The following is a 24,349-nucleotide window of genomic DNA, read 5'->3' on the forward strand; positions in this document are numbered from 1 at the left end:
ACCCTCAAGTATTTCAAGTCTATATAACAGTAATTATTTACCATTATGCTATTAAATGATATTAATAGATTAAATAATTCATTGAGCAATTACTATCTGTCAGACGCTTGTTCTCTGCACCCTCCATGTATTAATTTATTTAATCCACAGACTTTTGAGGAAAAAGGCACCAGCCAACTGGTGCTAATATTAAGAAGGGACACAATGAGACCAGTTCAATGAATGTTGGAAAAACTGCAAACTGGATTCAAGAGCTGTTAGAGAAAGGAACAGCTGTTGGCATGGTGAAGAACTGTCAAAAGAGTGATGCTCAGAGTAACAGGAAAGCAGACAGGGATCCCATAGGAAGCAAAGAGAAAGGTATAAGTCGCTTCTTCCTCCTCCTCATTGCAGTCTCCTTCTAGCACCCCCTATTTGTGAACCAAAATAGGAAACAACTGGCAAGGCAGAAATGTGATTTTGCAGTCTTAGAACAAGCCGAAACTAGACTACACGTTCACAGAGGCCAGGGTGGAAGGAGGGAATGAGGAGTTAATGCTTAAATTGTGGAGGTCTCTATACAGGTTAATGGAAAAGTTTTGGTATGGATTCATTATGGATGAATATAATTAACAGCATGGAATTATATATTTGCATGTGGTTAAAAGGGGAAATTTTAAGTTGCATACGTTACTAGAATAAAAATTTTAAAAAACAAAAAGCACAGGATTGTACATCATAAACAGGGAATCCTAGTGTAAACCAAGGACTATAGTTAATAGCACAATTATTAAAATGTTCTTCCATGAATTGTAACAAATGTACCACACTAATGCAAGGTGTTAATAACAGGGTGGTATATGGGAATTCTGTATTTTATGCATGATTTTTCTGTAAACCTATAATTTCTCTAATTCAAGAAAAAGAAAAAAGAATATAAAAGGGTGGGTTTGGAGTGGAGAGACAAGCTTAACTGGCTCAATTCTTACAAAACCTATGTGAATTATAGACAGGACAACTAAAGCACAAAGTAGTATTAATTATTTGGGTAATAAATACTATCGGATGGCTCTAATGTGAAGGTATCATTTTTCTTTGTAATTAATGAGTAATTTGTAGGGTGATACTTTGAAATTATGTGTATATTTGTTCTTTAACAACCTTTCACACAATGCTTTTTAGCATCCATCAATAGTCCTTGCCTAAATTATTACAATGAGATTGCAAAACAGCGTTATTTTTTCTAATTTTATCAATTTTTACAGATTAATTAGATTGCATTCTTCTATTTGGTTACCATTTTGTTGTTGATATTTTTGTTGTTCAAACTATTTTTGGCATGTCCCCCATTAGTTTTTGAGTACACCCTTGCTTTCTGGTACAAGATATTCCAGGCTCCTTTGGGAAAAAATGACTGGTAGGGAGGCTTTTACTTTCTAATTTTATCATTTTCCCTACACCAGACCTGGAACAAGACACTTCAACCAAGCACTGGTTCCTTTCAGTGGGGAATGATTGGTATTCCAAGAGCTAAGAATGCTAGCCATTATTTCAAGATCTTTCAGGCGAGAGGTACAGGAATGGACACATACACATATTGCTGTATATGTGTGTGTGTAGGTGTAGTGTATACATGTTATATATTTTTTTCTTTTAAATCAAAAGTTGAAACTGAAACCTCCAAATATTAACATCAGAGGGTTTCTCCTCACTTCTCCCCTGTTCCAAGTTTGTAACTCCTTCCCCCAAATAAGAAACGTGCTTCCTAGGAACATCAACATACTTGCTCATTTGCTCTATCCTCCAATATATACAAAATATTTTCAGAATTGTCACATTACTACAACTACTAGTAACAAACCTAATAAAGTTCAAGAATTCTTTGCCATCCTTTTTACTTAGACTATATTCCACTAGTCAGAGCACTAGAAGTTATCTGAAGTCATTTTTCTGTATGCTTATGCTATCAATTTGATATACAGTTGGGTTTTTTGGCAAATATGTGTGCATATGTGTGTGAATATATAAATATTTTACAAATAGGCATTCATATATATAAAACCATAGGTATGCATAGGTATGCATAAAATTTTACCTAAACAATATACACAAGATATTGTTACAGGAGCTGAACTTAGGAAAAAAAGTTCTAGTTGGGAAGGCTTTCAATGTTTAATTTTACTATTTTTTGTACTGTTTAAATTTCCTAACTATATAGTATCACTGTGGTTTGTTTTTAAATTAACAAAAGTTACCTGGATAGTGGGATTAGGAGTCATTTTTATATTCTTCTTTATTACTTAGCTATTTTCAAAATTTACTTAAATTTGTATAAATAGATAAAAAATTCTGGAGGAAAAGATCCTTATATCAATCCACAGAAAAAAATAAATTTCAGATGAATTAAAAGTAAAATTAGTTTTTACTGAACTGTTAAAAAAAAGTCTAGAAGAAAACATACATAAATATTTATCTAATTTCTGGGTAGAGAAAGTTTTCCTAAGAATAAAAGAAAAAAAAAGCAAAATAATAGATTTACAGATTTTGTAGACTTAAAGAGCATTATGTTTTTATAAAGAAAAAAATACCGTAATCTGGCCTTACCAGAAAATAACTGTAACATGTATGATAAAGTTTTCATTTCCATGGTTTATAAAATTACTTTCAAATCAATTAGAAAACCAACAATTCTATTAGAATATGAGATCATATTTTAAATGTGCAACCTCTCTAGAAATCAAATAAATGGAAAATGAAATAAACAGATACTCTTTTTGCCTATCAAAAAACAAATATTCTGGGAAGCAGACTTGGCCCAGTGGATAGGGCGTCCGCCTACCACATAGCAGGTCTGCGGTTCAAATCCCGGGCCTCCTTGACCCGTGTGGAGCTGGCCCATGTGCAGTCTTGATGCCGGCAAGGAGTGCCCTGCCACACAGGGGTTTACCCTGCGTAGGGGAGCCCCACATGCAAGGAGTGCACCCCATATGGAAAGCCACCCAGCGCGAAAGAAAGTGCAGCCTGCCCAAGAAGGGCACCGCACACACGGAGAGCTGACACAGCAAGATGACACAACAAAAAGAAATACAGATTCCTGGTGCCGTTGATAAGGATAGAAGCAGTCACAGAGGAACACACAGCGAATGGACACAGAGAGCAGATAACTTGGGAGGGGAGAAGGGGAGAGAAATAAAAATTAAATATTTTAAAAAAACAAAAACAAATATTCTTTTAAAGTATAATAGCTAAAAACAAATACTCTTTTAAAATTATAATAGCTAACAGTGGAAAGGGTGCAGGAACAAAGGCACAGACATAGACTACTGTTGAGTTGTTTAAATATGTATAATCCATGTATAAACGTGTGTAAATGCATAGAAAAAATCTGGAAAGATATACATGAAACTGCTAACAGTCATATCTAGTGAGAGAAGATAAGCTATGCATATAGGGAGAGAAGAAGAACAGTAACTGTTGGGATAATGATCAAAGGAGACTAACTTTATCTCTAATAAGTTAATTTTTCCAAAAAATATAAATACTTTCTATACTGAAAATTAATTTAAAAGTAAATTTGTACAACTTTTCTAAAGAAACTTTAGAGGAAGCATTAATAAATGATAATTTATTTTGACCTAACAATTGTACTTCTAGGAATTTATCCTAATGAAATAATGAATGCCATAGAAACATACTGTGTACACATGGATATATGATGAAGGCACTGCAAAGCAGTAAAGAAAGGACAACCTTTTCAGTAAGTGGTGCTGGGAAAATGAGTATCTACAAAGGAAAAATGAAACTTAACCCCTGTCTTATACTACAAACAAAAAACAAAACCAATTTAATTATAGACTAAACATAGAAAGTAACACTATAAAACTTTAAGAAGATAATGAATGAGAATATATTCACCACCTTGGGTAAAGAAGAATTTCTAAAGACAAAAACCACTTAAACACATAGGAAAAGCTGATAAATTGGACTCTATTAAATTTTAAAATTTCTATGCAAAAAAAAACACCATAAAAAGTGAAAAATAACCACAAAGGGAGAAATACGTACATCATATATAACTGACAAAGGATTAATATCCAGAATATATAAAGAACTCCCATAAATCAATAAGAAAAAGAAACAGAATCCAAAAGACTTTAACAAGCAGCTCACAGAAGAGGAAATTCAATGGCCAATAATATATGAAAAGGAGCTCAACCTCATTAGTAATCACAGCAGATACTACTTCACATCCATCAAGGCGCACTAAGAAAAAATGGGGCAACAAATCCAAAGGTTCTATCAAGATGATTTAGAGATCCAAAATTAGGTATAGCACGTTAGCTTCTTGGCCAATTCTTTTGAAAATTTTGGCAGGTTATCCTGAAATTAATTATGTAGTATTACTTTATCACTGAATATTAGTAAGCCATACATAGATTTTAAAAATTTTAAGTGACCTAGCTACATCTTAAATTCCGTACTAACCAATATTGCAAATAAAATAAATCTGCTTCATAAGTAAAAATAAAACAAGATATCCTGATTTCTACTGTATTTCTTTAAAATTAATAGGCTGTAAAGAAAGTATTCAAGAAATATAGAAACATTAACTTTGCTTACACTTTTCAAGTGATAATAAAACAGAAAGAAAAATAAAAAAGAAAGGATTCAAATACATTCCCTTTCAAAAGCAAACACTGAAAAAAAAACTTTTATCTCAGGAAAATAGTACAGGCCCTGCCCTGATGGCAGAGAGAGATGTTTCAGGGCTCCAGTCCCCACTACCACCCATGGAAGCTTTGACAAACTAGCAAAAATTGGCAGAAACATCTTTCTCAAAGCTCCATACAACAGGTAAAGGACTGCAGTAACAGGGCAAACAATGAATAAAAAATAAATAAAAATAAATTTCTAAGAAAAGGCAACTTAAAGGAGTAGGATCTCATGATCTCCTGGCTGCCCTGCCCCCACACACAGCTCTCACCATATTTGCACAGAACCAGACCAAACTACCAGTGTGGATCCCAGGTCCTGGTTCCAGAGAGCAGAGTAACCCTCAAGCACATACTCAGAGCATGTATGTCTGACCCAATCTGGTGGTGGTCTCAGGGACTCGCCATCCAGAACTTGTCCTGCCTACAGAAGGCAGTTCACTAGCTCTCCTATATAATCCTTTGGGAGGCAGTCAAGTGGCTGGCTGGGAAAAAGGAATGCTGGCTGTAGAACATACCATACAGTGCTGGGACTGTGAATAAACATTCCTAGGGAAAGGGGGCATTCAGAATCATGTAAATGGGGGATTTCCTAGGGCCACAGGCAAATACCCAAGATAAAACACAAGATAACATGCATGCACAGAAAGGGTTAGGGATGCCCTTGTGCTGTGGCCTCAAGCTATTCTCTAAACTCACTGTATGGAAAAGCACGGAAGGACAGCACTCCCACGGGTCAATCTGCAGACTTCGGGAAAGGTGTTTTCTTCTGTTCTTTCTTTTTTTGTTGTTACCTCCTGGCATTCAAGACAAGTTCTGTCATAATGTTAGTTGGATACAAACGTAAGAAAAAGATACCTCAGCATCTAAATTCCAGCAATAAAACATTAAAATATCAAAATGTCCAGGTTTCAATAAAAGATTACAAAGCATACAAAGAAGCAGGAAGTAATGGCTGAGACAAAGGAGAAAATTAAAGCAAAGACTTTAAAAATGATCTTACGTATGCTCAAACAGTTAAGGAAAAACATGAACAAAGAAATAAGGAAAATGATAGATGCACACAAAGAGAATATCAAGAGAGATGGAAATTATAAAAAGGGATCAAGCAGAGCTGAAGATGATGTAACAGAAATTAAAAATACCCTTGAAGGGTTCAACAGCAGATTAGAGCCAGCAGAAGAAAGAATCAGTGGACCTGAAGAAAATTGAAATCATCCAGATTAAGGAGCAGAAGGATGAAAGAATAAAGAAAGGGAACAGAGCCTAAGGATCCTGTGGGACACCATCAAGTGTACCAATATATGCACCGTCAGAATCCCAGAAGAAGAAAGAGAAAAAGGGGCAGCAGGAATATTCAAAGAAATAATGGCTGAAAACTTCCTAAACTTAACAAAAGACATGAATATACATGTCCGAGACACTCAACTAATTCCAAACAGGATAGACCCACATCATAGCATATTATAAACAAATTGTCAAATGCCAAAAATAGAGATAATTCTGAAAGCTGCAATAGAAGCAACATGTCACGTAAAAGGGAGCCTCAATAAGATTAAGTGCCAATTTCTCATCAGAAACCATGGAAACAAGACGACAGTGGGAGGACATATTTTAAAATGCTGAAAGCAAAAAATTGCCAGTCAAGAATTCTATATCTGGCAAAACTGTCTTTCAAAAATGAGCAGAAGACTAAGATATTCCCAGATAAATAAAGGTGAGGGAGTTTGTCATCACTAGACTAGACCCCACAAAAGATGCTAAAAAAAAAAGAATAAAAGGAAAGGACAAGAGACAATAGGTTGTAGCTACATGAAGAAATAAGGATCTCCAGTAAGGATAATGGCAGGGGTAAATGTAAATATCAGTACTACTGTATTTTTGGTTTGTAACTCTACTTTTTATTTCTGGTAGGATCTAAAAGCAAATGCACAAAATGCAATAATAAATCAGTGGTTTGGGACTCACAATGTAAAAACAAAGAATTCATGACAAGAACTACATAAAGGTGGGGATTAGAGGGGTATAATGTATATATACAATAGTATAGTATATACTATTAAGTTAAGTTGGTATCAATGCAAATGAGATTGTTATAGATTTAGGATGTTAAATTTAAGTCCGTGGTAATTATAAAGACAATATCAGAGAATATGTAAGCTCACAGAGACAGAAATTACAGTACAGGTTACTAGAGGTGGGAGGCAAGGGAAATGGGAAGTTAATGCAAAATGAGTGCAGGGCTTCTGTTTGGAAAGATGGTAGTAATGGAAGGTGGTAAGGGTACTGCAACTTAGTCAATGTAATACTACTGAAAGGTATGCTTAGGAGTGGGTGAGATGGAGAAGTTTATGTTGTATATATATACCCACAAAATAATTTTTTTTTTAAAAGAGAAAGAACAACTAAAGAGACAATGGCAACTAAAGGCAATACACAACCCTGGCTAGGATCTAACAAGCAAAGAGGGAAGATTCAAAAGGACATTATTGGGGGGAAGCAGCTGTGGCTCCATCAGTTGAGCTCCTGTCTATCACATGGGAGGCCCTGGGTTCGCGTCCCAGTGCCTCCTTGTGAAGGCAGGCTCCCCGCACGCTGCGGAGAGCAGCCCAGCCCACAAGTGCTGTGGAGAGCCACCTCAGCAAGGTGACACAACAAAAAGGGAGACAAGTAAAAACATAGAAGAGCGCACAGCAAATGGACAGAGAGCAGACAGCAAGCAAGCCGCAAAGGGTGGGAAGGAATGTTAAAAAAAAAAAAAGGGGGGGAAGCAGACTTGGCCCAGTCAATAGGGCATCCGCCTACCACATGGGAGGTCTGCGGTTCAAACCCCGGGCCTCCTTGACCCGTATGGCGCTGGTCCACATGCAGTGCTGATATGCGCAAGGAGCGCCATTCCACACAAGGGTGTCTCCGCGTAGGGGAGCCGCATGCACAAGGAGTGCGCCCCGTAAGGAGAGTCGCCCAGTGCGAAAGAAAGTTCAGCCTGCCCAGGAATGGCACCGCACACACGGAGGGCTGACACAAGATGACGCAACAACAAAAAAAAGAAACACAGATTTCCGTGCCGCTGAAAATAACAGAAGCAGACAAAGAAAAACACACAGCAAATAGACACAGAGAACAGACAACTGGAGCGGGGTGGGGGGAAAGGGGAGAGAAATAAATAAATCTTTAAAAAAAAAAGGATATTATTGGGACATATGGAAAAATTGAATATAGACTGTAAGTACTTTAACAATTTTAAATTTCTTGCGCTTTATATCCACTTAAGGTGGATATATAAGTGAATATCCCTTTCTTAGGAAATGTACATGGCAGTATTAAGTGTTCAAGGATAAGGATGTATACAATCTACATTCAAGTGTTCAGAAAATGGATTGATAGATGAATAGACAGAATGACCAACTGATAGGTAAATAAAATGATAAAGCAAATGTGACAAAATGTTAAAATTGGTGCATCTGGGTACCTGGGGGGGATAGGGGTACACTGGAATTCTCTGTATGGGGTTTGTATTATTTCTGTAAGTGTCCCGTATTTAAAAGTATTTAAAAATAAAAAGTTTGAATATAGCTTTTATTCTCCATTTGTACATTCAGTGAATATATCCTTACAGAATAAAAAACAGAAGGCTAGTAAAAAAACACAGGAATGTAAAGCAAGTGTTAGTACTGGCCTTGACATTTTCCCCATATCCTTGAGATAAGATTATCCACTTAAAAATTACTTCTGGGAAGATGATGCAGCTAAAGCAACTGGGCTCCTGTCTACTATATGGGAGGTCCAGGGTTCAATTCCTGGGGTCTCCTGGTGAGCTAGCCTGCACAGTGAGCTGGCCCACGCAGAGTGCTAGCCCACGCAGGAGTGCTGGCCCGTGTGGCAAGCTGGCTGGAGCAGCAAGATGACGCAACAAAAAGAGACACAGAGAAGAGACAGTAAGAGACAATGCAGACCATGGAGAAAATGCCAGTAATAAAACAAGCATTTACGATACCCTTGAAGTAGTTTGTATTCCCAGAACTTATAGGGAGAAAATTTTAACTTCTTATTTGAGAGGTACTATAAAAGACCTAAATATACCATATGCATATATGGGAAGAGTCGATGTAATAGAAAAGTTAATTTTTCAAAAGTTGATGTATAAATTCAATGAAATCCACCCCCATCCTCTCAAAAAAAGGTTTTTTGTGGAACTCGACCTTGCTAATTCTAAAATGTACATGGAAGTGCTAAAAGCCAAGAATATATAAAACACTGTTGAACAGGGAGAACACTAACAGAAACTTACTGTAATGCTTTCCTAAACTGACAGTGGGATAGTGGTACAAGAATAAACACATAGGGGAAACGGACTTTGGCCCAGTGGTTAGGGCGTCCGTCTACCACATGGGAGGCCCGAGGTTCAAGCCCCGGGCCTCCTTGACCCGTGTGGAGCTGGCCCATGCACAGTGCTGATGCGCGCAAGGAGTGCTGTGCCACACAGGGGTGTCCCCCGCGTAGGGGAGCCCCACGCGCAAGGAGTGCACCCATAAGGAGAGCTGCCCAGCGCGAAGGAGGGAGCAGCCTGCCGAGGAATGGCGCCGCCCACACTTCCCGTGCCGCTGACGACAACAGAAGCGGACAAAGAAACAAGACGCAGCAAAAAGACACAGAAAACAGACAACCGGGGGAGGGGAGGGGAATTAAATAAATAAAAATAAATCTTTAAAAAAAAAAAGAATAAACACACAGATCATGAAGAGAAAAGCCAGAAGGGGATATGGCTCAAGTGATTGAGCTCCCGCCTACACAGGAAGGGTCCCTGGTTCAATTCCTAGCACTCCCTTTAGGGGACAGGGCAAGTGAAGCGAACTGATAGAACAAGATGACATAACAAGAGACAGAGAGAGGAAAACACAATCCGAGACAAAACAAAGCAGGGAGTGGAGGTGGCTCAAGCAATTGGGTACCTCCCTCCCATATGAGAGGTCCCAGGTTTGGCTCCCCATGCCTCCTAAAGAAACAAGGAAGATGAACAGACCCAGCAAGTGCAAACAACAAGCAGGTGGGGAGAAATAAGTAAATCTTTTTTAAAAAGACAGAGAAAAGTGATCCCAGAAATAAACATGTTTGTTTTTACCAATGAATGGTGCTAAGACAATCGGTATCCATATGGGGGGAAAAAATGAAATTAGACCCCTACCTCATCCCAATTACAAATATCTATTCTAGATGGATTGTAGACCTAAACATAAAAGGCAAAGCCATAATGCTTTTAGAAGACAACACAGGAGATTACTGTCATGACCTTAGGTTAGAATGTCTTAAATATAATACAAAAAGCATTCATTATAAAGGAAAAGATTGACAATTGGACTTTATTAAAATCAACAACTTTCTGTTCATAAACAGACACCATAAAGACAATGAAAAGACAAGCCACAGAATGAGAGAATATATTTGCAATAACCATAATCAGCAAAATCCGGACTATATATACATATACTCAAATAAATAAAAGAATCCAACAGAAAAATGGACAAGAGACTTGAACATAAAAGAAGAAATCCAAATTACCAATAAACATGAAAATAATTAGTAATCAGAGAAAGGCAAATTAAAACCACAATGAGAACATTAGATCATAAAAACTTAAAAATTCTGATAATGCCAAATGTTGGTAATGTTATAGAGCAAGCAATTCATACACTGCCAGAGTGTAAAATTGATATAATTAGTTTGGTATCATCTAGCAAAATTAAAAATATACATACCTTATAACCTAGCAAATCTCCTGGGTTAAGTCTTATAGAAACCCATACACATATGCACCAGAATCGTGTGTAGTAGCCAAAAATTGGAAACAGCCAATTTATCCACTAACAGTAAAATGGTAAATAATTGGTGATGTGATCATATAGTGGAATACTATGCAATTAGGAAAATGAACTAATGATAGCTATAGCCATTAACAAATATAAACCTCACAAACATAACACCGGTTTTTAAAGAGGCAAGACACAAAAGAATATACTCTATGTGATCCCTTTCATATGAAGTTCAAGTGCATGTAAAACTAAATTTAGGGGAGCGGATGGAGCTCAAGTGGTTGAGCACCTGCTTCCCACATACAAGGTCCCAGGTTCAATCACCAGCCCCAGTACCTAAAAAAAAACAAAAAAAACAAAAAAAGCAACTAAATTTATGTTGTCTAGGAATACACACCTAGATGATAAAGTATTATGAAAAGCAAAAGAAATTACCAATTTAAAAGACAGGATAGTGGATTTCTTTAGGGGAAGAATTGGGGTTGGATTCAGAAAAGAGAAGAGAGGGATTCTGGGGTGCTGGCAGGATTCCTTGAACCAGATGGCTAATTCAAGTTCACATTTGCTAAATGTACATATATGTTTTTGTACTTTTTTGATACTATGTATGTATACATAAAAAAAGGCAGCATGCCCAACAGTTGTCATAAAAAGCATTACTTTCATCCAGCACACAGCCAGAAGTTCAGCTTCAATTGTTTTAATAGATAAAAGAGCTTTCTAGAAATGCGATCTAATACATAATTTCATGTCATCCTATTAACGGCAAGAGAACGCCAAAGATTTTTTTTTTTAAATTGTGACGGGTATTACATATCTTCAGTTATATGTCAAATAATTTAAAAGAAAAATTAAGTGAAGATTTTTTAGGCAACAAAACTTTGAGTTATGCAGTGCTGAATTGAATAGAAGTAGTACAACTACATGACGGAAAACATTTCAAATAAAAGTAAACATACAACATGATTTCCTTTTTACAATTTAATCTTTGTAAGTTACTAATTTCCATAAGTTAATTATAGAATCAAGTTTAGAAATAGTTTTCTGCAGCATATTATACAACATTAAGGCCTGATAGCTTACCCCCTGCCCCCATACAGAAAGAAGTTAATAAATTTAAAATTACTAGAGTATCTTGAAAACAAAAAATTTTAGGAAAAAGAGCAAAACAGTTCAGGTAAGTTTAAATTTTCTTTTTAAAAAAATCTCTTAGCATATTCCTTCTAAGCATCAGATAATGAAAAGAAAAAGTAAAAGCAAAGAAACCATGTTCTTCAAATATTACACTAAAACAGTCATCAAGCCCATAGAAATTACCGTTGGCAATTTTATTGTGTTCAACTGCATGAGGAAAGCCTATTTTTCAGAAAATTTTCAACTGATGTCTTACTATAGAAAAATATTATACTTTTTAGAAAGAGTTACAAAGGAGTTAAATTACAGAGAATTAATGTCCATACAATCTAAAATGGTTTACTATCTTCTTAGTCCTTTTCCTGTCTCATCCCATATCTGGCTTTTATGTGCTAGAAATGAATAACAGTAATTTCTCCCATTTACTCAGCCCTTCCTACTTGCCTTATGTATTTTATAACTTCTAATCCTCACAGAACTGATGAGCAAGTTTTACTGCTGAGAAAGGTAAGACAGGGAACCAGTAAGTAACTTGCCCAAGGTCATAGTAAGGAAGCTAGGATGTGTTACGACTTCAGAGCCAGTGCTCATAATAGTACACTGTTTCTATTCCATAAAACAAGGTATTTATACCATGAAAACTGCCTATAATCACCTATCCCCTTTTAACTATAGGATTCCAGATTCCCTATGGATCTATTTTTGTCTTTCCTAGCTAACTTCATACTCATAGAATGTTAATGGATGAAAGAAAATCTAAAATGTTTAGGGAATTTTATAATTTTACAGCTAAGAAACCTGAGGTCTAGAGAAGTTAAGTGTTTTGCTCAAGCCCACAAACCTGATTTGTGATTGTCAGGACTAAAAGACAATGTTTGACTCCAGAGAGTGATCTTCCCACTAAACTAAAGGTCCTCATTACCATATTGTAAGCTCTTGCTGAAAGGCATCACTCTACCCACCGCACAAACACTAAGTGTACTGTCAAGTTTTACAGCATACCATAGCTTAAATAGCATTCATATATAGGTAACATATATTCTTTCATTTTCACAAACATATATAGATGCACTATGTGCTAAGGCAATAGATGTAACCAAATGTATATCATAGTTTTGGCCCCTGGTCTTATTACAGAAACATAAACACACATGACAAGTTCTATACTTGCCAGGTGAACAATGTGCATTTAAAATATACAGAAAGAGTGAATATTTCAGCCTGGATAAATCAGATATGTTAAGTGAGGAAAGCTTTGAAGGCTGAGGACTGGGGGTATGAGAAGATGTATGTGAGTCATAGCAAAGACAGATGTATGATACCGCTTACAGAGTAGGAAAAATGCTATTATTTCTACCCATGGACACTAAAGTAAAGAATAATACTAAATAGGGGTCGAAAGACCTGAGTTCAAATGTAGGTTCTGACTTTTCTGACTCTGAACAAACATTTCTGAGTCCTCATCTGTGAAATGTGGAGAATACTGCTCATCTGCCTATCCCACAGGATTTTTGTCAAGGCCAAATTATGTTTAAGTATTTTAAAACTGCAGAGTCTTCAAAGAGCAACTAAAGAGACGACAAATGTAATATGTGATGCTTGCCAAGATCTAACAAAGCAGGAGAAAAGACTCAAAAGAACATTATTGAAATATATGAAAAAGTGGAATATAGACTGTAAACTTTAAATCACTGTTAAATTTTCAAACTTGATAATTGTTTTTTAAGGTGGTTACACAAGGGAATATCCTGGCTCTTAGGAAATGTACATGGACATATTATGTGTCCAAGGAGCAAAATGTATATAACCTACTCTCAAATATTCAGAAAACAGACAGATAGATAATAATATAGCAAATGTGGCAAAATTTTAAAATTGGTACCTCTGGGTTAGGGGATTATGATGCAGTTCTCTGTTGGGTTTTGTATTATCTTTGCAACTGCTATAAGTTTGAAATTATTTCAAAATAAAAAGTTCAAAGAAAAAAACTGCAAAATCCTGTATAAACATATTTATTTATGTTTTCACTTCAAGGGAATCCTGGGGGTTCTTTCCCCTAAACTGTGTCCTATAAAAACCTCATCATTCAAGATGGAAATATGCCTATGACATCATTCATATACTCCTTATAAGATAAACAGTTAAGGTTAATGATTTCAGGTTGAAAACCCAAACCTCTTTTTACTGAAATAAATAATATAGATAGGCGCGTATATATGTGTGTGTGTTTTAATTTCTTAAGCATGGGCACTGACTTCTAGCCAATGCTTACTATATATATAGAAACTAGTACCAGAAGTAGGTTTTCTTCTGGAAATTTTCTATCAGAAATTCCATTCCATTTTATATAATGTTGTCAAGCAACCAAATCAAGAATAATGTTCAAGTAGCATTCATTTTGCTCTCACCCCACGAGAGAGCTTGGCTCTGTATGAGCTATATATACAACCAAATACATGCCCGGGATCTAAAAAAGGAACTATTTTGGTATAAGCATGCATATGAATGCAATCGGTTAGCAGACAACCATAAATCCACGGAAAAGTATAATGAGTTTCTGACTTCAAATTGATAGGGGCACAACCCGGGCCCCACTTTTTAACTAAAGAGCACCCTCCTTTCCTTTAAAATTTGATAGACTGTATAACCTTGCCTCCCTTTAGTAACCACTCCTTAAAGGCCTCATTTTCGTCTACCTAAAACCACACCGTTTTAGCTATTCGTTGGATAACAACGTAAATAAAGTTCCAGCATACATTTACAAAGGGATAAATAAGGGGAAATAAGTCAAAATAAGGGGAAAGAGACAACCAAGGGACAGGGGGAGCGAGCAACCTCGGTGCCACTCCCAGCCAGTGGCTGTGTAAGCTAAGAAGAGCAACTTCCCGTTTTCTCCCTCTTACCTTGTACACTTTCCCAAAGGCTCCGTCTCCCAATTCTCCTATAATTTCCCAAAACTCTTCGGGGTTCAGGTCCCTCTTCACATGTTCGTACTGTTTCTTCTTCTTGTCGCTCCCCAACTTGAAGATCTTACGGAAATTGAAGAAGGACATTTTTCTCCTAACAGAGTTCTTTGCCCTTAAGGACTAGTAACAACAATAAAAGGCAAAGTTTCTCCTCCCTCCTCTCTCGCCGGAGCCTGGCGGCGGTGGCAGCAGCACCACCACCAACGGCAACGAACACAAAATCTCCCAGGTCCGGCCGCTCTGACCCCGCCGTCCCGCGGGAAGGCGGGGCGGCGACTCCGGCTCCGGCCCACCGGGGAGGGGGCGGGAGAGGACGGTCCCTCCAGCCGAGCCGGGACTGCGCGGGCAGCGCGGGTGGGCTCCTCGCCCGCGAAAGGCCCTCTGGGGCAGCACCTGCCCAGACGCTCGCCTTCACCCGGCCCGGCCCGGCCCGGCCAGGACCGGGTTCCGAACCGTTTGGACGTCCGCGGCCGCCGCGGCTTAGGCCCGTGTCGCGGCGAGCCGCCAGGGGCGGTGGCCACTCCTGGCGACGGAAATGGCTAGCGGCCCCTGAGATGGACAGTCCAGAGGCAGATATCTCTCGCCTCAGGCCGTGAGCTCGGGATCTACACCGCAGCGGTCGGCTCCCGCGTCACCTCAGCTCCGGGGTGCCGCCGCTTGCTCCCTAGCCAGCCCACACAGCCTCGGCCTGGATTGCGCGCCGCCGATTCCGCCGACGTGCGCCCGCCCGCGCGCCCGCGCGGGGGCCGTACCCTCTGGCCCCGCGCACGCGCTGTCGGCACGGCTTGCCCGCGCCGACCGGAGCTGTTTGCGGATGCTGTTGCTTGTTTCTGTAGGATGACTGTTCACCATTTGCCCTCCAAATCCCAAGTCCCTGCCAGCCCACGGCTTTGGTGGAGTTACCCATCTAGGCAAGACCCTGTTGGTTGTGCTAGAGGACGCTGCCTCAATTCTAGACCTGGGAAAATTAGATATTAAAAAGTGAAATCTCTCAAACGTTCCCAGATGCAGTGAGAGAGTATTGTGGTGATTGGGAGCTTCGGTTTTGGAGCCTGAGTAGACGAGCTCTATAACCTTGGGCAGGTAACCTCTCCCGAGTCTCAGTTTACTCATTTGTGAAATGAAGATCTTAATAGTCCCTACCTGAGGTTATGGCGAGGAGTAAAGGTCTAAGCCGTTTACACCGTGCCTTCACCGTAAACGCTCAATCTTAATTCTTGCTATTATAAATGTACAGGTAAGACTGACACAGAAATATAAAATTTGTTTAAACTCACTTCTTGAGTTATGTCCGCGACATTCACTTGTGAGTAACATGCCTTCTCTTGGTCACTTCCACAGCGGTATTTCTGGTTCCACTCTTCCTGGCTGGACCAGAATTGCTTACTAAGGCGGTGACTTCCTGACCTGTCTCCACCCCTTAGGACAAAGCAGTGGTCAAGGACCGCATGATGCGGCTGGAATCTGTCAGATAGTGGTCTACCTCCTTCACCCCACCCCGGGCACCAGATGGGAGCTCTTTTAGGGCAGTGACCTGTTGTTTACAGTGGTATCTAATCTGGCAACATTCCTGGCATATAGTAGTAGAAAGGTAGATAAATTGGATTAATTAATTAATTAATTAATGGAGGCATATGAGGCAGAGGCAATGTTACTATTTATATAAAACCCACCCACCCTCCCCAACTACTATGTCTTCCTCTAGCCTCAAAACGGTATATTAAAATCCTTCCAGTAAGTGGGCTGTGATGAATTGGTTTCTCAAGCTCTTGCTATTTTTTTAATAGCTTTATTAAGGTATAATTGATATGCAATAAACTGTACTTATGTAAAGTATACTATTTTAGACGTTTTGATCAATTTATCACCCGTGAAAACTATATAGTCTCTAGTTTTAACTAATAACATTTATGGAGGTGTGACTAAATATAATGTTTATACATGCTCATTGTGGAAAATGCAGAAATACATAAAGAATAAAATTAAAAAGCACTACAATTCTATCATCCAGAGATAACCACTGGTAAGATTTTATTTTATTACAACCAAGTTTTGTTTTGCTTTTTGGGGAGGGGGGTGCTGGGCATTAAGATTTTTACATGCATGAGATTATACTGCATTAAAGGTTTATATCCTGCCCTTTTCCTGTTCTCTTCCATCATGAAATATCTAAATTATTTATAATTTTCTATTTTAAATAAAATATTGATAAATGTCTTTTTATACAAACATTTTTTCCACGTATTTGTTTCCGTAGAATAAATTATTAGTAGATTTGGGTAGCTCGGTAGATGTCTATATCCTTCTTTTTTTTTTTTTTTTAAATAGGAAACTGTTCACTCTTTTTTCAAATTCTCCTTGTTTTAAATAATTCAAGCAATCCAGAAATGATAAACCAGAAAGCTGTCTGATAATTCTCCCTTCCTGCCTGCCTCCCCATCTCCACCCCAACTTAACCATTGTTAAAGCTAAATCTGTGGGTGTCCAGGAACTTTTTGAGGTGGTAAAAAGCTCTAGAACTGGACTGTGGTGATGGTTGCACAACTGTATAAATTTACTGAATTAACTGAATTATATACTTACAATGAGTGAATTTTATGGCAATTATACCTCAATAGATATACATAACTACATTTTTTCTATGCATATACTTGTTTTAAAATATAAAAATGGCACCTATTTTTCTGTAAACTGCTTTTTTTCCACTTTCAATGGATCATGAACTTCTTTCTTTCCGTGCCAGTACAAATAGACAAATAGGGCTGTCTAATTCTTTTTAATAGCTGGATAGAGTTCCAGTGTATAGGTTTACCATAATTTATTTAAGCATTTCTCTATTGGTAGGCATTTAAATTGTTTCCAATTTTTTGCCATCATAAACAACACTCAGTAAGCATTTGTGTATTGGCTGATTATATTTCCTTGTGATAAATTTCAAGAAATGGAATTGCTGAGTCAAAGAGTATATTCGAATTTTTAAAAGCTGTTTTGACAAATCAGCCTCCAGGAAGGTTGCACCAATTTAAACTCCTACCCACAATGTATGAGAGTGCCAGTTTCACCACACCCTCAATAACACCATCTTTTTAATCTTTGACAAGCTGATAGCCCAAAATAAATCTCATTTTAATTTACTATCCTCATTATTAATGAGGTAACATCTTTTCATATGTGTATTGGTCACTTATATTTCTTATTTTATGAATCGTCTCATATCAGTAAATTATATCAGATGATGTGGTGGTGGTATTCTGTAAATGAGGCAATGAACTCTAATATACCATGGTGAAATGACCATGGACCTGATAAGAACGTGTATGTTTTTACCCTAAAGTTAAGAGCCACAGAAATTTTTTCATAATGCTGGGTGAGATGTCATTTAGACAGATTTTTATTTTCTCAGAAATGATCATGAAATATAGATTTTTGTGTTATCTGTAAATCATTGTTTGGCTTTTCTGAATTTTTAGACTTTTAAATGTAAAGTTTAAACAGTGAGCCTGTAAAATATTTAATACATAATTTTTTTGGCCCTACTCATCTTAAAAATAGTTTAAGACCTCACTTAGCTTGGTGAGAGAAATACCATCTTTACAACTTGCCTAGAAAGTAACCTTTCTTGATAATAATAAGGATATCACTAAAAATTAAAATTTTAATGTGTCTTGAGTGCTTAGGCCTCCATATCAGCACACATTCACAGGCATCATCTCATTTAAACCTCCTATCAACCCCATGGTACTATGGTAATCCCCACATTAAAGAGAGGAAAATGAGGCAGAGAGTTAATTAAGTAACTTGACCATGGCCCCATGGATAGTAATGGCAGATTGGGATTTGATTTTTGGTAAACCTAATTCCATAATATTTAACAACTCCACTAGTCCTGACTTCATGAAACTCAGTTTCTATAAATAGCTTTCTCATAGGACTGTTGCCACTACTGTCACTCTCTTTTCCCCCTCAACTTGAAAACATACTCTATTCACTGTTGTCACTCACTTTATTAGCTCCCAACCATGTATTTGTGTGGGTGTGTATGTGGCTGTATGTGTGTGTGTGTATGTGATTATGTGTGTGATTCAGTGTGTATGTGCATGTGGGTATGTATGTGGGGGCATGTCTATTATATGAGCATGGGTATATGTGTGTATGGGTATGTGTGTGTGTGCATGTGTGGGAGTATGTGTATTTTATGTGTTTGAAGGTATCTGTTTCTCCCTCTAGACTGAGAGTCCTTTGAGGGCAGGCACTATGTCTTGCTGCTCATCCTTATTTTCCCTGCATCTAGCCCAATGTTTTGCTCTTTTTTTTTTTAAGATTTAATTTTTTTTATTTCTCTCCCCTTCCCCCTCCCACCCCCAGTTGTCTGCTCTCTATGTCCATTCGTTGTATGTTCTTCTGTGACCATTTCTATCCTTATCAGCGGCACCGGGAATCTGTGTTTCTTTTTGTTGCATAATCTTGCTGCGTCAGCTCTCCGTGGGTGCAGCTGCCACTCCTGGGCAGGCTGCACTTTCCTTCGCACTGGGCGGCTCTCCTTATGGGGCACACTCCTTGCGCGTGGGGCTCCCCTACGCGGGGGACACCCCTGCGTGGCAGGGCACTCCTTGCACGCATCAGCACTGCGCATGGGCCAGCTCCACACGGGTCAAGAAGGCCCCGGGTTTGAACCGCGGACCTCCCTTGTGGTAGGCGGACGCCCTATCCATTGGGCCAAGTCCACTTCCCTGTTTTGCTATTCTTGAAATTTTTGTTCAACGAATTGAGTGAATGAATAAAAATGAAAGAACTTTATATCCAAGGAAAGCAAATTACATGTCAGTTCCTTTCCCTTTCCTTATTTCTAATTTAGACAGTAAGTTTACTAGTCAGTTGTTTAAATGAATGCTGTGTAGGTTAGATGGAAGTAGCAATAGCAGTTTCACTTGAGGCACAAGTACTTCGTGGTATTTTTCTATCCTTATGGAGTTATATTTTTAGAAAGGAATTTTTTTCAGGTATTTTAAGAAGGTAATCTGCAATTATGACAATTATTCTCCTGAAATAAAATTGTATGTTATTCAGAAAATTCCAAATCAGAGTTTGGTAATTTTTTCCCCCTAGTTTAAAAGCAAAAATTGCAAACAAGTCACCTGATGTAAGCTTTTTGGGTTTCAAGAAAGGAATCTAAAAATATCCTCCCTTCTAATTTATCTGTCTTTCTGCGTCATACAGAATCGTTACACACACACACACCCACCCTCTCCTTATCCCTAGCTACTGCTGCTAAAATGAATCATAAGCTTTTGTCAGAGTAAAGAGAAGGCTTTTAAATCTTGGAAAATTAAAAACAAAAAACAAAACCCAAAAGAATCTATAGACATACTTTCTTTCCAGTTTTAAAATCTAGACACCATAACATCTTTTGAAGTTTAAGTACTTGAATCCTCATATTGAATTTATTTCATTCAGACACTGACTAAATGGGGATAACCCAGCTGAGCATCAGCAAACAATTAATTCTTTGGGGTTGATAAAAGCCTTTGTGCTATTCCATTGTTCCCTACTTTTATGTATTCTATTTGTTCCTTGTTTCATAAGACATGTCAGATGTAATAATATATAGAAAGGGCAGTGGCTCAAAATTATTTGTACAGTCATTAACTAGCTCTGTTGATCTTGGCCATATTTCACTTACCTCTCTACACTTTGTGGCTTATAGATGAGTTTAACTTTTTTTTTTTTTTAAGATTTATTTATTTATTTAATTCCCCCCCTCCCTTGGTTGTCTGTTCTTGGTGTCTATTTGCTGCGTCTTGTTTCTTTGTCCGCTTCTGTTGTCGTCAGCGGCACGGGAAGTGTGGGCGGCGCCATTCCTGGGCAGGCTGCACTTTCTTTTCACGCTGGGCGGCTTTTCTCACGGGCGCACTCCTTGCGCGTGGGGCTCCCCCACGCGGGGGACACCCTTGCGTGGCACGGCACTCCTTGCGCGCATCAGCACTGCGCATGGCCAGCTCCACACGGGTCAAGGAGGCCCGGGGTTTGAACGGCGGACCTCCCATATGGTAGACGGACGCCCTAACCACTGGGCCAAAGTCCGTTTCCTGAGTTTAACTTTTTAATTAATTTATTTTTTAAAGAAGCTTTATTTTTATATATTTTTAAAGATTTATTTTATTTATTTCTCACCCCTTCCCCCCTGTTGTCTGCTCTCTGTGTCCATTTGCTGTGTGTTTTTCTGCATCTGCTTACATTATCAGGCAGCCCTGGGAATCTGTGTCTCTTTTTTGTTGCATCATCTTGTTGCGTCAGCTCTCCGTGTGTGGGTTGCAATCTTTTTTCATGCCGGGTGGCTGTCTTGCAGGGCGCACACCTTGCACATGGGGCACCCCTAGGTGGGGCACCCCTGTGTGACATGGCACTCCTTGCACGTGGCAGCACTGTGCATGGGCAGCTTACCACATAGGTCAGGATGCCCTGGGGATTGAACCCTGGACCCTCCATATAGTAGATAGATGCTCTATCAGTTGAGCCACATCTGCTTCCCTAAAGAAGCTTTATATTACATAAATGATACATCAAAAGTATAGGGGGATTCCCACATACCCTTTCCCCTACCTCTCCCACACTTTTCCTCATTAACAATATCTTTCATTAGTGTGGTACATTTGTTACAATTGATGAACACATATTGAAGCATTGCTACTAACCTTGGTCAATAGTTTACATTATAATTTATATTTTGCACTGCACATTTTTATAGGTTTTGACAAAATGTGCAATGACCTGTATCTGTCACTGCAATGTCAGAACAATTCCAATGTCCCAAAAATGTCCCATGTTATACCTATTCTTCCCTCTCCCTCCCCTCAAAACCTCTGGTGACCACTGCCTTTATACCAATGTTACAAGTTTTTCCATTGCTAGAATAATAAGTCTATTTTAGTCCAAAATTGGAATTCCCCCTTCTGTTTGTTCATACCTCAATCTTGAAGATTTCAGGATGGTGATGCCCACTCTGTTTCTGATTGAGAAGGGGCTTACAGAGATGTACTTACCAGGTGCAATGGATGTGTCATGATGATGGGAGAGAGTGTTGCTGTGGGGGGAGTGGGGGGGGGGGGCGGTGGGGTTGATTGGGACCTCATATTTTTTGAATGTAATATTTTTTAAAAAAATGAATTAAAAAAAAAAAAAAGGGAAGGGTTTTAGATCCCATGGGGCAGATAGATGAAACTGTCTTGCTTGCAGTTGTATATAACACTGTTTTTTGGGAAGGACATTGTCCATCATCATTCTTTTTTAGTTGTCCTGGACGAGTCAGGTGAACTGGGGAGTAGGTATTGCAACTCTGCTGAAATTCAGGGCTCAACCGGCATATGAATAATCCAAAGATTTAAGTGTCTGGGACATATATTTGATGAGTATAGTGCTAATTATAGGTTTATATGAAAGGGGCAGAAGAGCTATGTGTTGGGAAATTATAAATGAGTCTAACTGTTACATTGGGGAACATATATTCCAAGGTAAAGTCCACTGACAGAGTGCTGAATTCCTGAGACTGTCTGCCCTGCCTATAGTGTGTAGATGTCTCTAGAGCCCTTGGGAGCTCCTCTGCTTGAGGCACTGTTTACTGTTGCAGTCTATGAGATCCTGCTGAGAAAAGTATAAGTGTAACCTCTGGAATGACCTCTGGACTCACTTTGAAATCTCTTAACCATAAAAATGCATTTGAGTTTCACTTTTAACAGAGGTGCCTTCAGAGGTGAAACAATTCAGAATGACCCTGAAAAGTGGGTAGCTTAGAAGATTTTTAGAGTAATTTGCTTCATCTAAGTGACCAATCAATCTCAAAGAGCCCTTGCAATTGTAAAATTCCATTTTCATTGTGCCCCAAGCTTTAGTTGCCTTATGTTAGGAAGGTAATTGTGACCATTTTTAGAGCAAGTAACTAATAAATAAATTTCGGAATTTCAAAATGAAGAGCATATCTGTCAAAATTCATTGAGAACACTTTAAAAAATGACCTAGTGAGGAGGAAAGAGCCTGCCATATGGGGGTGCAGTGGGGAGTGTTGTTTTGAGAGTAATATCAGAGGCTATCTTCCAAAAGAATATTTCAGAATTCCTCTGTAAAGAAATAACTTCCCAAGTTCTTACTACCATCTTGTGTTCTTCCTTCTTTCCTCTTCTAATTTTTCAGAACCTAACACTTCTCTGTTTTTTAATGCAAATTTCGTTACTTGGCATTCCTCCTCCGTAAGGCTGCCACAGCAATTACAACCATAATTTGTAGCTTATTGTAGTAAATTCTTAGCACGGTCATGAGATACTGCCTATTTGTGAAATTACAATCTTTCTTATTTTATGGCTCATATTTCACATTACACAGGAGGAAATTAACCAAAAAGATTCCTATCCTAGGCACATACATTCTCATGTTTTATAAGGATGTGAATTTCATAAGATGGTCATTCTAACAAAGATGAAACAAGTGAGGGAAGCAGATGTGGCTCAATTGATTGAGCTCCCATCTACCATATGGGAGGCCCTGGGTTCGCTTCCCAGGGCCTCCTTGTGAAGGCAAGCTGGCTCGCACCTGCAGAGAGGTGATGGCCCACACCTGTGGAGAGCTGGCACAGCAAGATGACGCAATAAAGGGAGACAAGCAGACACAGAGGAACACATGGCTAATGGACACAGAGAGCAGACAGTAAAGCAAGCGGCAAGGGGGAGGATAAATAAAAATAAATAAACAAATAAATCTTTAAAAAAAAATGAACCAAGTGATATATGATTGGAGGGTTCTGCCACACACAAAAATATACATTACAGAGTTCATTCTTTAAGTAACTATTTAAAATTGCTACATTTCATACATATCATTCATTCAATAAGTATTCATCAGGTTTTTTTTTAAGATTTTTTTTCCTCTCCCCTTCCCCCCCTCCAATTGTCTGCTCTCTGTGTCCATTTGCTGTGTATTCTTCTGTGACCGCTTCTATCCTTATCAGTAGCACTGGGAATCTGTGTTTCTTTTTGTTGCGTCATCTTGTTGTGTCAGCTCTCCGTGTGTGCGGCACCATTCTTGGGCAGGCTGCACTTTCTTTCATGCTGGGCAGCTCTCCTTACAGGGCGCACTCCTTGCCCGTGGGGCTCCCCTATGCAGGGGACACCCCTGCGTGGCTTGGCACTCCTTGCACGCATCAGCACTCCACACGGGTCAAGGAAGCCTGGGGTTTGAACCGTGGACCTCCCATATGGTAGGCGGACACCCTATCCACTGGGCCAAGTCCGCTTCCCCATCAGTTTTCTTTTATATGTCAGGCAGGATCCTAGGAACTGGGAAATCAGTCAATCAAAACCACACTGAAAACAAAACAAACACACAAAAAAACAAAAAACCAACTCCTGCAGCTACATGGAACTTACATTCAAGATAATTAAGTGAGATGTGGTGATTTGAGGCTTTTGTGGACACCAGAAAATCCTGTTCTTAAAGCTAATCCATTCCTGTGCATGATAACCTATGCACAGGTAGGAACTTTTGATTAAATTACTTCAGTTAAGGGTTTTTAATTAGATTGCATGATCCAGAGTGGGTCTTAATCCTCTTACTAGAGTCCTTTATGAATGGGAGAAACATGCAGAGACACACAGGAGCTCAATGAACCATGCCCAGAAGCTGAGAGAGAAGGCCCCGGGAGCCTGAAGCTCTACTTAGTGGAACACAGAAGCTGAGAAGAAGCCACTTTAGCCAGAAGCTG

The 24,349-nt window shown here is 38.8% G+C and overlaps 1 protein-coding gene across 2 annotated transcripts in view; it reads right to left on the reverse strand.

Moving 5' to 3' along the window:
- Positions 1-15,493, reverse strand: part of SLK (STE20 like kinase) — a 60,772-nt gene extending 45,279 nt beyond the window's left edge. For both annotated transcript variants that reach the window (XM_058298497.2, XM_058298496.2), the window contains exon 1: positions 14,539-15,493. In XM_058298497.2, the coding sequence (XP_058154480.1) occupies positions 14,539-14,688 (150 nt within the window). In that variant the 5' untranslated portion in view covers positions 14,689-15,493. The remainder of the gene's footprint in view (positions 1-14,538) is intronic.
- Positions 15,494-24,349: the final 8,856 nt, after the last annotated feature.

This window comes from Dasypus novemcinctus, chromosome 6 (assembly GCF_030445035.2).
Source record: "Dasypus novemcinctus isolate mDasNov1 chromosome 6, mDasNov1.1.hap2, whole genome shotgun sequence".
NCBI classification, from domain to species: domain Eukaryota; kingdom Metazoa; phylum Chordata; class Mammalia; order Cingulata; family Dasypodidae; genus Dasypus; species Dasypus novemcinctus.